Below are 17,459 nucleotides of genomic sequence, written 5' to 3' on the forward strand. Positions count from 1 at the left end.
TCTTAGTTACAATTATCAAATAACTTACATCATTTGAATAATTGTAAGTTATTGCCACAGCTCCACTACTAAGCTCTACTATACTATATCAAAGTAAAGCAGTCTCTTCAAAATCATACAATACAGCAGCAATGCCAACAACATTGCAGGAAAAGGAGCTATTAGTGAAGCTGCACTATCAGAACAGCAACAATGCAGCTGCGGCTATCAGAGAATTCCGGTGTCAGAAGCGCATAAAGCATGGTTGGGAAGGGACTTGTGCTTGTGCTGTTCACAAAATGATAGTGAAATTTAAAGCAACATCTTGGTGCTCAACCAGGTAGAGGTCGAAAACAAATGGACTCCTCTCGTGTTGAAGATGTGACTATGGCTGTCGTGGATTTATCAAGTTAGTCTCCACGTGGTAGCACAAGTGTGCCAGCTGTTTCTCGTGAAGTGGACATGCCATATTCCACTGTAAGGCTAGTAATGCATTAGGTGTTGTGGTACTATCCTTACAAGATGCACATGCTGCAGCAGCTAAAGAATGGTGATGCAGATATTCATTTCACATACGCACTTCAGTTTCTGGTGCGAATGACAGTGGATATCACTTGGCTATGGAACATCCTTTGTAGTGATGAAGCCCACTTCTGCTTAAAGGGACAAGTGAATACGCACATTTGGATAGTTGTACAAGTGAATATGTCACATTTGGGCAACATAAAACCCTCGAGTTATCCAAGAGGTCCCATTTCATTCACCAAAAGTGACAGTGTGGTGTGGATTTACGGCCACATTCATGATTGGGCCATATTTTTTTTTGGACAGGTAACATCGACTGGACCCCGCACCTGTTCTATCACTGGATAGCGATATTATGAAATGTTGGCAAATTTCACAATACCAGAGCTGCAACATGGGTGCCTTCAGGATACCATATTCATGCAAGATGGTGCACCACCCCACATCCACCATTGTGTTCAAAGATTGCTAAGGCAACGCTTTACAGATGAACGGGTCATCAGCTGTTGTTTCCAGACATCTTGGCCACCCCGATCACCGAACCTCAGACCATGCGACCGCTGGTTGTGGGGTTTTTTGAAGAACCAGGTGTATCGGGAAGGATGTCAAACTCTGGCAGATCTGAAGGACAGCATTAGACATCATGTGCTGGCTATTCCAGTTGACATGTTAAGTTCTGCTATAGAAAATGCTATTCTTCGAATGGAAACTGTTGTTGACCAAAATGGACACATTGAACAATTGTAGTGCTGTTCAAGTGATTTGTATTGCCACAGCACCATATAGTGACAAATTTTGTAACTATTTTTTTTCTGATAAATGGCGAGTGCATTCTTTATTGTACCTGTTGTCCAAATTTCTCTTCAGTACGAGCGTTATAACTCGCTCCAGAGCCCTCTATATAGGGATACTTTAATTTTAACAACACTGTATATCACAAAGGATGAGGGTGTACAGGTTCCACATACTCCACATCGGAGTATAAAGTAAATAATGAAATGCTCATAAAAATGCTGACACACTCCTTTTCCTATCTTATCACCTGAGGTAATCTGTGGTTTATATCTCCACAGTTTAGATCCGTTTTTTACTCAGATCTCTTATATCCATGACCTTCTGGGCTGAGAAATGGCAGTTGAAGTTTAACATTGACAAGTGCAAGGTATAGTACACAGGTAGCAATAACCCTAAAGTGACTTATAAACTGTGTGTACTACACTCGGGGTAGTGGAGAGTGAAAAAGACCTGGGGGTAATTGTGCAGTCAGGCAAGAACTTCTCTGACAGTGTAGACATGCTGCCAGGATAACTCATGGGGTTTTGTCAATGATATAAAGAAACTTTGCTAGCAGGGATACGGGGGTGATTAACCGTTTTTATGTAAGGCGATAGTTAGGCTGCAACTTGAGTTGAGTACTGTATACAGGCATCACTTTAGGAAGGATGTAGATCTGCTGGAATAGGTGCAGAGAAGGGTAACCAGGCTGATGAAGGGAACAAAAAGGTGCTCTTACCCAGAAAGGCTTCAGTTCTGCAAATTACATTGTCTCAAGACTAGGAACCTGTGGGGAGATCTGATTAAGGTGTTTAAAGCTTTGAAAGGGTTGAGTAAGCTGAATGTTAATGGCATTCTTCCACTTGCTGAGACCACATACATGAGGAGGCATAAATTCAAGTTGAGGAAGGATGGTTGCAGGATAGATGTGTGGAAGTTTGCCCTCAGCCAGCAGGTGGTTGATTGTTGGAACAGGCTTCCGTCTGTTGCTGTGGAAGTAGATAGATTGAATAAATTCAAGGAAGAACTAGACAAATTCTTGGAGGGTATGGATGGGTGAACTGTGTAGGTTTTTTTTTTTTTTGGCTGTTACTATATGTTTGCTTCTTGCATCATTTGTCATTGCTGCTACCTTGTGTTCATTATGCCACCTTATACACTTTTCTGTTGATCTATTTTTTACAAATACCTAGTATTTTATTTTCCAGAAAAACATACCTCTGCAGTTTAAGTACTTGTCCAATCTGATTTTGTTTATGTATTTTTAATTTTAGTGTTTATCATCTGTGGGTCCCCAGATTTTTTATATGCTGCTTGTAGGTGTTTTGATTGCTGCAGGTACCATTGTTTGATAGCTTCCTTCACTAAATTGCCCATATGGAATCAAGGAACAGCCAAATAATTTTTCAGCCTTCCAAAACATGAAAATTATGTTGTGACAAATCCAGATGTACAGAGGATACTCAGTATTTCTCAGTGCAGTCTTTGCTTGGTTTCTGAAGTGTGTTGAGGTATCTGGTTAAACACTGTCATTTAACAAATGATATATCAGAACAAATTGAAAAGATGTTAGGATTGTTCATAGTCAACTTCATGGACACGTCACTTGGTCAGTGAAAAAGTGTTCTGCTGGAGGTATTAAGAAATGTCAAATCAGCTGAAAATGTACTGTAGTACAGACAAGACTTCCTGAACCTATTAATCTGATGTAAACTATCATTTTCTTTTTTCTTCTATGTATCTCATTGCTCTTGGCATAATAAGGCGGTTTGCACTCAGCTTAGTTATTAATTATTAGAAACAGTGTTATTAAAGTAAAGTAAACAGTGGTGTGGTTTTCTCTTTTATTTATATATGGCTGCTTCTCATTTCAACCAGTATGTTTTGTATATTGGAATCAAGGATTTCTGTATATTAAAATGTTTATCCTTTTGCCACAGGACTGAACAAAATATATTTCTCTTCCCAATAGAGCAAACAGCTGAAGTCTTGTTAGCAGATTTTGATGCAGAAGTAATCCCTGCCTACTTGGGAGGAACCAGGACAGACTCTGATGGAAATCCTCGCTGTGTGTCACTGGTATAATGGCTTTTATTTGTCTTTTTTGCTAATTTTTTAAATTTTAATTTTCTTTTATAAATTGACATTGTCACATATCGTCAGAACAATTTATAAGATAGACTACAAGAATATTACCACATTTTTTGGTGTCTGGTGAATTCAACCATGGAACATGTGTAACCTTTGTGTTCTTTAACAGTAACCAGTTAGCTGTAGTCATTCCAGTTTATACCTTGACATGCAAGGTATGGCTATTAAATAATGAGACTGCATGTGAAGCCACTACACACTTAGCATCACCTGTGAAAATGAGGCACAGTGGTTGACCTTGAACCATTCATTAGTTGCCTACCAAGTTGTGTTCTAACATACTCATTCACTTTACAGTCAGACAGGTTTTCATTTCCTTATGTTTTTGCAGTTTGATGGAAAAATGACAGACAAAAGGATTGAATAATGAATCAACCTCGAATTTTAAAAAATTTTTAAAAAAATTCTAAAAAAAATACCAGTTGAAAGTTATGAGTGGTTATGTCAGTTTGTGGGGAAGATATTAGAGCTTGCCTGTTTCAATGGCATAAAAGATTTTTAGAAGAAAGAGAGAATTTGGAAATCTATGAATGAGCAAGCCATGAAACCTGATGAAAATGTGGACTGTGTAAGGATATTGATTAGAAGTGATTGTTTAAGCATTAAAATGGTTGTATCAGAACTCAATGTGGACAAAGAAACAGTTAGACAAATTTTAAGTGACAATTTAGGTATGAGAAAAGCACATGCCAAGAGAGTGCCAAAAATTTTGATTGAAGATCAAAGATTGAGAAGACTCCAAGTTTGTGAATATGTTTTGAAAAAAAATTGAAGATCCAGACTTTCTCAATACTCCAATTACTTTCAGTGAAAGTTGGCTGTTCCAGTATGACCCAGAAACTAAAAGACAGTCAATGCAATGGAAGACAAAACAATCCCCAGACCAAAAACAACAAGAATGTCAAAATCAGAAAGGAAACCATGTTCCTTGTTTTCTTTGATTTTAAAGGAATTATTATGGCTTACTAAACCCCATCAAATCAGACTGTCAGTCAAATATACTATGTTCAAGTTCAGACAAAGCTGCATGAAAAAAAATTCAAAGAAAGAGACTCGAATTGTGTGGGGATGGTTGGAGGCTCCAACTTGATACAAGGCATTTTTTAAGAAACACAATGTGTTTCTTAAAAAATGCCTTGCTAACAATGTGATACCAAATTTCGTGGACGTTTGCACAAGAGACACTTTTAAAAAATATCCACACATTATACACAAAACTTTGCTTGTAATCATTAGATATGAACTAGGGAATAAATTCCATGATAAATATAGATTTTTACAACAAATACATTACAGTAGGTTCTATTGCAAAAGGAAAATGCCAATCAAAGCACAGTCTGGGTTCATAGTTTTTAACAACATGCATATTAATGCTGCACAACATATAGTAATTGGTAAACATGCTAGAAAATGGAACGTGCTTACACATAAACCGCACACCCCTCAGACGTCTTCAGTCATTAATCTATCATCAAAAACATTTTCTTCTGCAGAGTTATCCAGCCTTGAGTATGGCTTCAACTTTGCTGTTAGCAATAATTAATACCCTATTAAAGACAGCTTAGTCGAATTACAAATAAAATTAGAAAACCACCCCAATAAACACTAGATAATGCACGAGACCAATGCTATTATTAACTTCCGTATAACAATACAATATAACACGAGCAAACAACAATTAATAAATTTGCATGAACTCCGGAAGAACACAGACATAGTCATCCAAAAGGCCAATAAAGAGGACACTATCGTAATTTTAGACAAAAGCATGTATATAGAAAAAATCTGACATGTTCTCTCAGACAGTGACACATACAAAACACAACACATATAATTTCACAGTTAAAGAATCAACTTGATACCACCCCTGAGCAGACTCAGAGCGAATAAGGAGATAAACTTGCACACACTACAGAATATTGGCATTTGAAATAATATTTTACCGCATATGTTCGGCATTATATAATTACATAAAATTGGATATCCATTACGACCCATTGTTTCTTTTAACAAATCAGCCTTTGCGAATTTATCATTGTTTCTGGTAAAGATAATATCACCACTAATGAAATTTTCTGAATATAGGGTACACAATACAAATCAAGTATTTGAATGAATAAGTACTGTCGTGATGTCAGATAATGACATACTTGCATCTTATGATGTCGTTTCCCTCTACACTAACGTCAACATAGATTACACATACAAAAATTATGGGAACTATTTACAATAGACAACACACTTTCAAGTCGTACTATCCTTAATATTAATAGTATCTTGGAATTGGTCTCTATTTTGATCAAAGCAAGACATTTCCTGTTCAAAAATGAAATATTTGAGCAAATTTATGGACTCCCTATGGGATTAGGTATTTCAGCTCCCCTTTCCAAGATTTACTTAGCTGCAGTAGATCACCAAATCCTCCATCCGTTTCCCCCTTGGATTTAACTTATTTTTATGATATGCAGACAATGTATTATTAATTGGCAGTAAAGCTATTATTGAAAACCTTTTAATAAAATTCAACCCAGTACATAACAGACTAAAATACACTCTTGAATTAGAGGAAGATAATAGTATTAATTTTCTAAATTTAACAATATACAAAAACGGCGATAGACTCAGAAATAAGATATTTATGAAATAAACACATAAGGGAAATATTTACATTTTCATTCTCATCACTCATATAACACCAAAAAGTCTATACTATACAACCAAATATATAATGCCATCAAATATAGTCATTCATAAGAAGATTTAACCATTGAATTGCAATATTTAACAAAAATGTTCACAGCCAGGAAATACCCTGTACAGTTAATTCATAATATAATATCACATGTACAAAACAACATCAATAATCCTCGTAATAATAGCATATGTAGGAATTATATACAGGGCACCAAAGTTATACTTCGTTATCATAACTAATTTGCCAGACAACTTCGTAAAGTATTTACAAGCACATATATTAATCTAATATTCTCTTCCTATAATAAATTGGGAGTTTCCTTCAATAAATTTAAAGATATACACATATATATCAAACACAGGACATCAACAACATAGTATATCTTGTCAAATGTCAATCAGGTTGTGAGGCTTGTTATATAGGCAGCACCACTACAAAATATGGTTCAACAAAATCTGCAAATACATGAATTATTTATTTACAATTATTTTAGGACAAATCAATGAAATACTGAGCTTATGCAGCATGTACAAGCTCATAACCATAATCCTTTGGTTGAATCTGCTATCACTCTAATAGAATTAAAGTCTAATTATAAATTACTGCTATATGAAATACTAGCAATAGAATAGTTCTGCCATAATATTTCGTTCGAAATATCGAATGCAAAATCACCGCCAGTCTTTCTCTAATATGGACTGTCACATGGATCAATTTCCATGTGTCTGTGCATGGCATCATGGGAATTCTTGAACTATTTTTAAACTCTGGTTCTACTCATATTTTCAGCCAGCTGACAATAAATGTTTTCAGAAGTCTACTGTTTATACTCTTGGTTTTTTATGTTCAAATGTTTAAGATTTTCGTTTCTGTTTACATAGTAATTTTATAGATGACAACCAGGGGAATGGGTGGTGCACTTCTTCTTCCTCTGGGCTTAATCTTAATTAAATTACTAATATATCTTAATCTTTCTACTTTTAATTAATGTGTGCTTTTAATGTCTTCACTTTCAAAAACCTCAATGTAATTAACACGGATAAATGAATCTTTGGAAATGAATAATGCTAGAGAATCTCATTGGTGACAAGGCAAATATTTCAAATTTTTCAATTTCCTCAAGAAAACTGGAGTTTTTAATCTTTTTTGATTACAGATTTTTCTGACTGTACAAGAATATCTGATCTTTTTATATAAGAAGTGAATAAATGCATTATAGCCAAAACAGCTTATGCAGCATTAAACCCACACAGCAACAACAACTGCAACATGTTCCTCTCATCTTGTTTGGATTATTGCTTTAAATTTTCTGATAACAATGTGTGCTCATCATCAGTGAAATTATCTTGTTGGGATGAATTCCTTTTATTTCTCATTTCATCCTAAAATCTTGTTCCTCATCTAGACCTGTTTCCAATAAATATGCTAATAAGACTGTTTAAGCTAAGAATGTAATGTGTTGCTTTTATCCAAATCTCCAGTTTCATTTTCTGCCTATACTAAGATAGCAACAGTTGTAAAACAATTAACCAATCCAAACTCAATTTTGAACAGGCTATAGAAAACTTGTTTTTCTTACAATCTGATGGTTTTGTTGCATCCATTCTATCTTTTTTGTATTGGTGATCTCAATAAATTACTTCCTGTCATAGTAAAAATAATGCACTCTGTGCCTCCTCTGATCTTCCAACAGAAGAATATTAGAAGAAACTTCTGAACCACATTGATGCCAACTACACTATGGTTGTGATGACATTTCTCCACTTGTTTTCAAAACCTATGCTCCTGACCTTACTCCTGTTTTATTTCATCTCTTTACACTTTCTTATTCCATTAGGTTTTCTCTTCTTTCTGCATGGAAATTTGTTCATACAGGCAGTTCTCACTTTATGAGTTCCCGGGTTTACGATTTTTTTTTTTTTTTCAAAGTATCAAGTATCAACAAAATTGAAAATATGAACATTAATTGCAAAAAATGAATGTTAAACGTTCATAAATACTGCATTTTAAACTACACGTGTAGCTGTACAATACAGTGTACTCAGTTTTACGATATTAATCCATTCCAGAGACGCCATCATATCGTGAAAATATCGTAATGGTGAACCCAATAACACATTGTTTTTTGGTAATTCGTTCCACAACCTTGGAAGTTGAAATTTTCACCTTATAACTCTCTAAAAGGTCGTTTTTATAGTGCAAATTGTATTAGTTACCAATTCAAATCAATAAAATGCATTACACTTTCATCGTTATGATATGTTCTGTTGTAAGAACCAATTTTGGATGCTTTTTTGACATTTTTCTAAAGCACATTTCTAGAGGTCACGACCATGAAACAATAAAAACAATTTGCACTTTTCAGTTTATAGGGTTTTTCTGTTACTGCAAGCAATTATAAATGGGTAGTAAACTCTTATGTTATCGCATTTGCAAAGCAAAAATACTGATAGCTGGAATTGTGTGGTTTTTTGTGTTATTATGGTGAAATGTGTTTCCCTTTTATTGAAATCTTCGATCATATAAAAAACAAATTTTCAGAATCTTCTCTTCATTCCTTTTTTTTTTTTTTTTAAGCTTCGTAAACTTAGTACTCCACGCAAATCGTGTTAGTTGCAACTTGTGCGTTCCGTTAAAAAATGCCTATGCATCTATTGAAAGTTATAAAGAAAATAGAAGATTGGCTTGGAAACAAATGCCTATTGAAGCATTTCTGAAGAAGATGACTCCTTTTGCAACAAACCAATGAGTGCCGAGCCAATAATAAGTGATCAATGAGTGTGCATTTAGTCGATGATGAAGAATAAACATTCTTTAAAATTTGTAAGTCATAAAATAATTTCTTTATTATTATAATTAGCTTGACTTTACAGACTACGTTTTAATTTCTTTGGATAAATCAATCATTGTTTAAACATAAATTAATTAGCTAACTAATTTCATTGTTGAGAATGTAACCCCTATTTTTAACATTATATCTATGGGATTTAATTCCCACTTTACAAGCGCGCGCTAGGAACGAATTAACTCGTAAAGTCAAGAACTGCCTGTATATAGCCAGTTCCTAAAAATTGTAGCAGGTCTCATCTCCCAGTTATTGTCCCATTTCAGTTGCGATCACTCTATCCAAATTAATGGAGATATCAATCAACCATGGATCTCTATCTCACAGATGTTCAGTTTCTGCTGCATAGCATACCTTTTCTATGATACTTCCATGGACTGCTATTCTTTTACTGCAAACCATTCCAAACTCATTCTTCAACTAGTTTTTCACTGTCCAAACATACAGAATTCAGTTTTCTTCTTCCTCATTTATCCCTTCTATTTCTGTTCTATGAAGTTACACTCTACAGATATTCAAATCCGATATCAACAAGTATCTTCTGCCTTCTCAGCCTTCAACCCATGCATGGTACTAAGTACTATAGATTCTCATACCTTTCATGTTTGGGATTTTTATAAAAAAAGATATCCATTTGGACATTGAATGCACTCACTCAGGCTCACCCACAAATGGTTGATATTTTCAAAGAGAAGTACCATGTTAAGTAATACTACATGATCTTGAACAGGTTTTCTTCTGTACATCTAATATAAAGTCAGTTCTGTTATGGATAAAAAAAATTATCTATAAAGATAACTTTTAGATGGCAACAATACATGGTTCATCTTAATAGATTATAAATTAAATAAATACATGCTATTATACCATGTGAACTTGATTTAAGATATTTATTGAAACATTTCCACTTCAAACAGTTTGGCAACATTTTTAAATTACAGTGAACCTTGCCTTCATGCCTAATCTGATACAGAACTCATGATAACTGAAACTATATCACACCTATTTTGAAATTTAAAGTGTTCAGCATAACCTAAAAATTATGTTTTGAGTTTCCAGGAGAAAAGTTATCCAATCTTCTCCTGAGATCTACTAAACAAGCTACATTGTGAAAAGAGTTCATAAAACTTCTTGGCTTGATTCGCGATAAAGAAGGAGAAAGGTGTTAAATGTAAATATTCTTGTTGTTCAAATTCCAGGTTCTATTCATTTATTCAAAGAATAAATGAATAGAACCTGTAATTTTCACTTTATTTGCAACGGCTTAATAACTCAGTTGGAAAAAAAATTAATAGAACTCGCTTTAAATATTCCCATTGGAATGATTAAATTTTTATTCATCTATTTCTTGTATTATACAGATAAGCCAAGGTGGTAAAATTCCAGAGAGTTGTTACTTCAACTCACGTAAACAAGAACTGTTCAACAGCTCGAAGATGCAACATGCCATCATTCAGAATAAAGACATTTTAGAAGTAGAAGTGACTGTTGACCGACCAGGAACAATAATTAGATGGGAATTTCTAACCATGGATAAAGATATTGGAATTAGACTGTACTATAAAAATGGCCAGAAAGGCAAAGAAGAACTAATTGAAACCAAACGATATGCTTGCTTAGAAGAACCAGAGTGTGGACAATACTTATGCAATGAAACTGGAACATGTAAGTGACATTTGCTTGCTATTTTAATATGCATATTTTTTTTCCCACCTTCATAGAGACTTCTCACATAAAAGATGAGGTTTTATCTGAAATATGATTGCTTAGTAATATGCAGAAAATGCAAGTAGTAATAAAGCTTTCTTTTAATATAAACTAATTTAAGAATTAGTTAGTAGTTGCAAGTGATGCAAAAAAAGCAAGCTTATGAAGCATCAGCCAAAAAAAAAAAAAAAAAAAACACAAATTCCCATATATATATATATATATATATATATTTTTTTTTTTTTTATTTTTATTTTATTAACAAGATACACAACAGGTAACCATTAACAGTGTATCTGAGAGTAGAACAATGAACACAACTGATAACAATAATATGAAATCCAACAGGAAGATTGCATTAACTTAAGTTACCGGTAAAACAAATAATAAATTAATTAGTTAGAGAATAGAAAAATAATAAAATAAATAATAATAAACTACAATAATTAGATGAGAGCTAGTCAATTTGCAGTTTAAGAGAAGAGGCAAACTTGTAGATGGAGTTCATCAGTGATTGGGAATTGTCAGAGAAGTCAATAAGAGAGTCATTTTCCGATTCTGTTCAGTGGACTGAACTTCATAAAGTCCGTGGTGGTAGAGTCAAGGCAAAACAGTGTAAGGTTCCTGACTTGTCTACAAGGAGCATTGAAGTTGATTTTACTAAGGATATCAGATGCTTCATAAGTTTTCAGTGATTACTTTGGCTAGAAGGATGATGTCAGCAGTAACTCTTCTAGTGCACAGAGGCCTCAGATGAAAGTAATCACACAGCGAGTCATAATACACTGTGTGATAAAATAGAGAATTATGGAACGTAAGGTAATGGACAAAATTTTTTTTTGGACTTCTTCAGTTTTGTTAATTATAAAATTTTTGTGTGAGGATTCCAGATGGGTGAGCTGAATTCAAGGATTGGGAGAACTATAGTTTTATAAAGGATGACAGTATATCTGTAGTTTTTGAACTTGTAGGTGATTTGATAAGTCCCAGTGTTTTGAATGCTTTGCTGGTGATTTTAAGGACACGAGCATCAAATTTCACACTGCTGGAGAAGAGAATCCCCAAGTCATTAACTTTGTCACACCTTTCAGTATTAGTTGTGGAGATCTTGTTGTTGTTGTTATTTGGTTTTTAGGAGCATTAGCAACTAAGGCCATATTGCTCCGGGATATGCGGTGGTCATTCCCTGACCTTTCCGCATCCTCCGTATTTGGTGTTGACGGGCTCGAACCCCGGTATAATCAAGAAGCGTGTGTGATGCACTGTTGCTCCTTCCCACCTGGCTACGGAGGCGCCTTTGTGGAGATCTGCAGGAAGAGAAAGAGATTACTTTGCACTTTGGGAGGTTAGCAGACAAGCTGTTCAGAGATAGCCACAGAGAGAATTTATTGAGGGCACATTGAAGCTGTTGAGAATCAGTTATCTTCCTTCACTGCTGAGTAGATCTTAATATCATGTGCATAGAGAGCAACTTGAATATTGGAGGTGCAGATGAAAGAAGGAAGATCATTTATGAAAACAATGAAAAGTAGATGACCTAGGGGAGAGCCTTGAGGTACTCCCCTTAGTGGTATAAAATGGTCCGAGTTCACTTGATTCACGATAATGCTCAAGGAATGATGCATAATATAGCTGCGTAGCCATGGGAGCAAAGGGTCACAGATACCATATTGCTTAAGTTTTTCCAGAAATTTTTCATGCAGGAGTTTATCAAATGCCTTAGATATATCTGTGTAGATTGCATCAACTTGAAGGTGGTTATCAAGGACATCAGAGGTGTATTGCCAGAAAGGAAGCAAATTTGTGACTACAGACTTGCCACTGCAGAAACCATGTTGGCTTCAATGAAAGGCCTGAAGAATTCAAAGAGATGTTTGTGTACTGCTGTGTCGAAGAGTTTAGCCAGACTGTTTTGCAATAATATGTAATCAGTTACTTCATTTTTATCACCTTTCTTGAAAACTGGAACTATATTGACCTGCTTAAAGTGCTTAGGATACTTCTCCTGCCTGAGAGACAAGTTGAAGATCCGCAGTATGAGGGGGTTTAAGGTAGCGACAGTCATTTTCTAAAATATGCCAGGAATGTTATCTGGATCTCTAGTATAGCCATTTCTCGTGCTTTTTAATGCTGACTTTAAATCTTCATCTGTCATAAAGATGTCAATGAGAATTTCATCTTTAACAGGTGTGAAGTCAGAAAATGAGGCAGGTCTCAATGTATCGTTTGTTTGGATTCTGGAAAAATGTTTGGCAAACTCTTGAGCAATACTGAATTCATCCAATAAGAGAATTCCATGTGTGTTATGGAGTTGTAACTTTCTACTGGTTATATTCTTATGCTTGATGAAATTCCAGAATGGTTTAATATCTCTGTGAGTAAGTAGATTGTCCTGTCCATCCCCCCCCCCTTCCCCAGTAATTTGTTTACTTCTGCCTTGGATTTATTCAAACTACTTACTTCCACAACAACAGAAAGAAGTTTGTTCCTATAATGATCAATTAGTCTCTGGCGAAGGAAGCCAAAAAAAAGCACCAAAGATTTCTTTATTTGTATTAACAGTAGAAGGAAGATGTTGATTCACATTGGTCTAGCTGTTGATAGTCCTGCTCAAGTTGCTGACAAACTGAATAGATAGTTTGCACCAACATTCATGCTTGAGGGGTTCTTTAGGGCCAGAATTTCATCAAAATCTAACATGGAACTAAATGATTTTGTGATAATTGAGGGGAAAGTGGAAGAGAAATTGTTGAAGCTTAACAACATTAAAAAAAGGCACCTGGGGTTGGACATGTGTGAATGTATCTCTAATTCACAAAGGGTAACATGAGTAATTACAAACCTGTTAGCTGAACTTCTGTTTCAGGAAAAACCATTGGAGTTTCTGGTTAAAGAAATAATACAGTACCATCTAGACAGGAATTCAATTATACAGTCACAGCATGTATTTGTTAAGAGGCGATCTTCTCTGATCTGATTGGATACTATGATGTAGTAACAAAGGAACTGGATGCAAAAAATAATTCTGATATCATATATTTAGATTTCAGGAAAGTTTTTGATACTATTGCACATAAAAGACTGTTTTACAAATTGGAGCACTGTTGCATTAAGGACATGTTACTGCTCTGGATAGAGGGATAGTTCAGTTGGAGAAGACAGTTGTTATTAATGGACACTGCTCTTTATTAGCATTAGCATTAGCATTAGTAGAGGCATATGATGCAAGAAAGCAAGCTTATTCAGCATCAGCCAAAAAAAAAAAAAAAAAAAAAAACCCTCTCCCATTTCACCCCTCCGTTCGTTCGAAATACCTGTCCAGTTGAGCTTTAAATTTGTTTAGGCTATCAACTTCAACAACAAGTGATGGAAGTCGGTTCCACCAACCAACCACCCGCTGGCCAAAGGCAAATTTCCGCACATCTATCCGACATCCGTCCTTCCTCAATTTGAATTTATGCCCTCTGAGGTGATTATTCTGAGAAAGATGAAGAATCCCATTGGCATTGAGCATGCTCAAACCATTCAAAGCCTTATACACCTCTATCAGATCACCTCGCCAGTGCCTAGTCTCCAGACTCTGTAATTTGCAAAACTTAAGCCTTTCTTCGTAAGAGCAACCCTTTGTTCCATTTACTAATCTTGTTGCCCTTCTCTGTACCCGTTCCAGCAGCTCTACATCCTTCTTGAAATGAGGCCTCCAGACCTGTATACAGTACTCAAGATGTGGCCTAACCATTGCCTTATACAAGGGAATAATCACCTCCTTATCCCTGCTAGAAAAATTCCTGTATATCATTGACAAAACACCATGAGCTACTCTTGCAGCTCGTCTGCACTGCTCAGAGAACTTCATATCTGCCTGCACAATTACCCCCAGGTCCTTTTCATTCTCCACCACTGTCAGTGTAGTACCGCAGAGTTGATACATTGCTCTGGGGTTACTGTTACCCATATGTAGTACTTTACATTTGTCAATGTTAAACTTCATTTGCCACCTCTCAGCCCATCTGTTCAACCTTTCCAGATCCTGTTGCAGCAGCATAGCGTCAGTAGTGTCCTTAACGACCCTGCCAACCTTTGTATCATCTGCAAACTTAGACATTAAACTTGATATCCCATCATCAATATCATTCATATTATGGACTAATGTTATTAGTGGAGGCCACTAGGGTTATGCTGGGCTCATTGTTGTTTCCTATATTTATTAATAATATTGTTGAGGAGTCAATAAAAGTATGTCTTTTGTGGGACTGTAGTAGTTTCAGAGCTCCAGGTTTAAAACCTGGAGCATACTGGAACACTATTCTGGAACACTATTCTGGTTTATGACATGCATTGGTATGTCAAGTACATAATTGATTATTAAAAATTAGATATTTTATTAATGAGCATTCTGTTTTAAAATTTTTCATTTTGGCCCCTAGTTCAAATCCTAGTAAAAGTCCAAACTGAAGAGGGACTTTATGAATTCTTCAAGATCTTTTCAGTTGGAACTGAAGTTAACTGATTTCATCAGGAGGAAATAAAGTTTCTTCCTTGTGAGTTATTCCAGAATTTTCAGCCAGCACAGCATGAAAATTAGCTCATGAACATGCACTTCTACATACATAGTACGCTGGCACAATATAGTCTAAGATCAGTGCTTTCCAAACTTCTTTGATGCTGCAAAACTATAAATAAATAAATAAATATAATATATTTGTTGTTGTTATTTGGTTTTTAGAAACATTAGAAACTAAGGCCATATTGCTCCAGGAATATGCGGTGGTCATTCCCTGACCTTTCCGCATCCTCCGTATTTGGTGGTGATGGGCTCGAACCTCGGTCTAATCAAGAAGCATGTGCTAGCACTGCTGCTCCTTCCCACCTGGCTATGGAGGCACCAATATAATATATACATATTGTTGTACATATAACAATATACACACTTTCTTCACATCTGTGAAATGCTGGGGCTTATAGTTTAAGTGATGCACTCAAAGACATGAACAAAAATAACAGTTATGTTGATAGGACAGTAAGATAAAAATAATTATAATAGTTTCTAACCTATGCACAAGTAAAGCATAGGTGGACATGGAAAGCTGTTTACAGTCCCTTGGAGAGGGCTCGTTAGAGGATTATATGAGGCATACACAGGAAGCATCAGATATATGAGGCATACACAGGAAGCATCATCACAATTGGAGTGAGTGAATGGGTGAAGTGAGAAGGGGGGTGTATTTTTTTTTTTTGGCTGATGCTATATAAGCTTGCTTTCTTGCATCATGTGCCCTTGCTTGCTTGTGCAAATCAGCATCTATTTTACTGAGAATGTTGAAGATTTGGTTCAGAAGGGGTAAATGCTATGTACCTGCCAAAAATAAAGCGACACTCCATCCATAATTTTTTGTAATTATTCATCGTACCACCCTTTTTTGTTCCTCATCTTTAAGTTGCAGTCATTGTAACAGGAGAGAGAGAGAAGGAAGAGTAGGGAGGGGTCTCTTAAAATTGCACAGGAATTTTGCTCTTTTCCATTTTCTGTTTCCTAGAATGGAGTAAGAGATTGATAGTAGAGTACTTGCACTAGGTTCTGAAGATTCTCAGGTATGATGTGTCATCTGACCCTTTTTGTCCTAAGTATATGGTTTGATGATATGTGATTTCATGAAACTAAATCAGTTTATTCATATTCTGTTATTTCATTTATTTGGGTTGTAACACATATGAACTCAATTCAATCATGTCCCTGGCCCATGAAAGTTTTACTTGTAATCTATATTAGGCAACAAGTTATTATTTATTTATATAACAGAACATTTTTACTAAGTCATCTTCTGATGTTTTTAATATAACAGTAGAGGATTTAGCACTTTTGGGGCTCTAAGTTTCAATATTTTCTTGGGGTGGGGAAATGCATTTGGTAAAATATTCCTACTTGTATAAAAGATAATGGAAGAGTTTGAATTAACTTTGAAATGTTTTGCAAGTGAATAAAATGTGTTCCAAGAGTGTAGTTCATGGAAATTTTGTTCCTCCCTCCCCAAAATTTGAAGTCCTAAGCACCCACTCATGCTTAAATCTGCCATTGACATGTCATAAGCAATGATTACACTGGTCAGAAAAAAAATACATTTTTTTCGCTCCATGTTAAAATTCAGGGTGATTCTTGTAGATTTGACATTACTGAATTCAAGTATGGCAACCATATTGCTCTAACACCCACTAATTTTAAGGGATAAGGGATTAAAGTCAAAAACTAAGTTTCTAGTGAAAAAATATTTCATGTGTTTTAAGAAAATGTTACATACAGTACTAAATATTTAACAGTGGGTCTGTTAATCATATTCTATTTACAAAATGTTTATCTGATAACAAAACACTTATTTTGTCGTTTTTTGCCTTTTATATTCATCTGTTGGTGTCTCCTGTACAAGATTCCAACAGTCGTCTGCCAACATATTTGGACTCCATTTTCCCTGGTATCTTTTTTCCATTTGAGAAATATCTTGGTGAAACCTTTCACTGTGTTTGTCAGAGAGCACTCCCAAGTATTCAGGAAAAAAGTCTAAATGGGAATATAGGAAATGAAGCTTTAACAACATGTTAACAACATGTTGCTTCCCAATTCTCAGTATGCTAAAATATTAGCTCATCTACAATTTCACTGTAATTTTGTGATTTCACATTGCTTAAAAAGATCCAGCATACGTTTTTGAATGCCATCCAGGCTCTTATTTGTGTATAATTTAATTTTTTAGTGAATTCCAAACTAAAAAATTAAATGGAATTAAACTC

General features: G+C 35.2%; 1 protein-coding gene across 1 annotated transcript in view; it reads left to right on the plus strand.

Annotated features, from left to right (window-relative positions):
* The window catches only part of LOC150081803 (SEC14-like protein 2), a 141,595-nt gene that overhangs the window by 103,886 nt on the left and 20,250 nt on the right, over window positions 1-17,459 (plus strand). Inside the window, exons 11-12 of the mRNA XM_090379691.1 lie at window positions 3,251-3,357; window positions 10,331-10,634. Coding sequence (XP_090235817.1) covers window positions 3,251-3,357; window positions 10,331-10,634 — 411 coding nt within the window. The remainder of the gene's footprint in view (window positions 1-3,250; window positions 3,358-10,330; window positions 10,635-17,459) is intronic.

This window comes from Mastigoproctus giganteus, chromosome 8 (assembly GCF_048544385.1).
Source record: "Mastigoproctus giganteus isolate SK-2022 chromosome 8, ASM4854438v1, whole genome shotgun sequence".
NCBI classification, from domain to species: Eukaryota; Metazoa; Arthropoda; class Arachnida; order Uropygi; family Thelyphonidae; genus Mastigoproctus; species Mastigoproctus giganteus.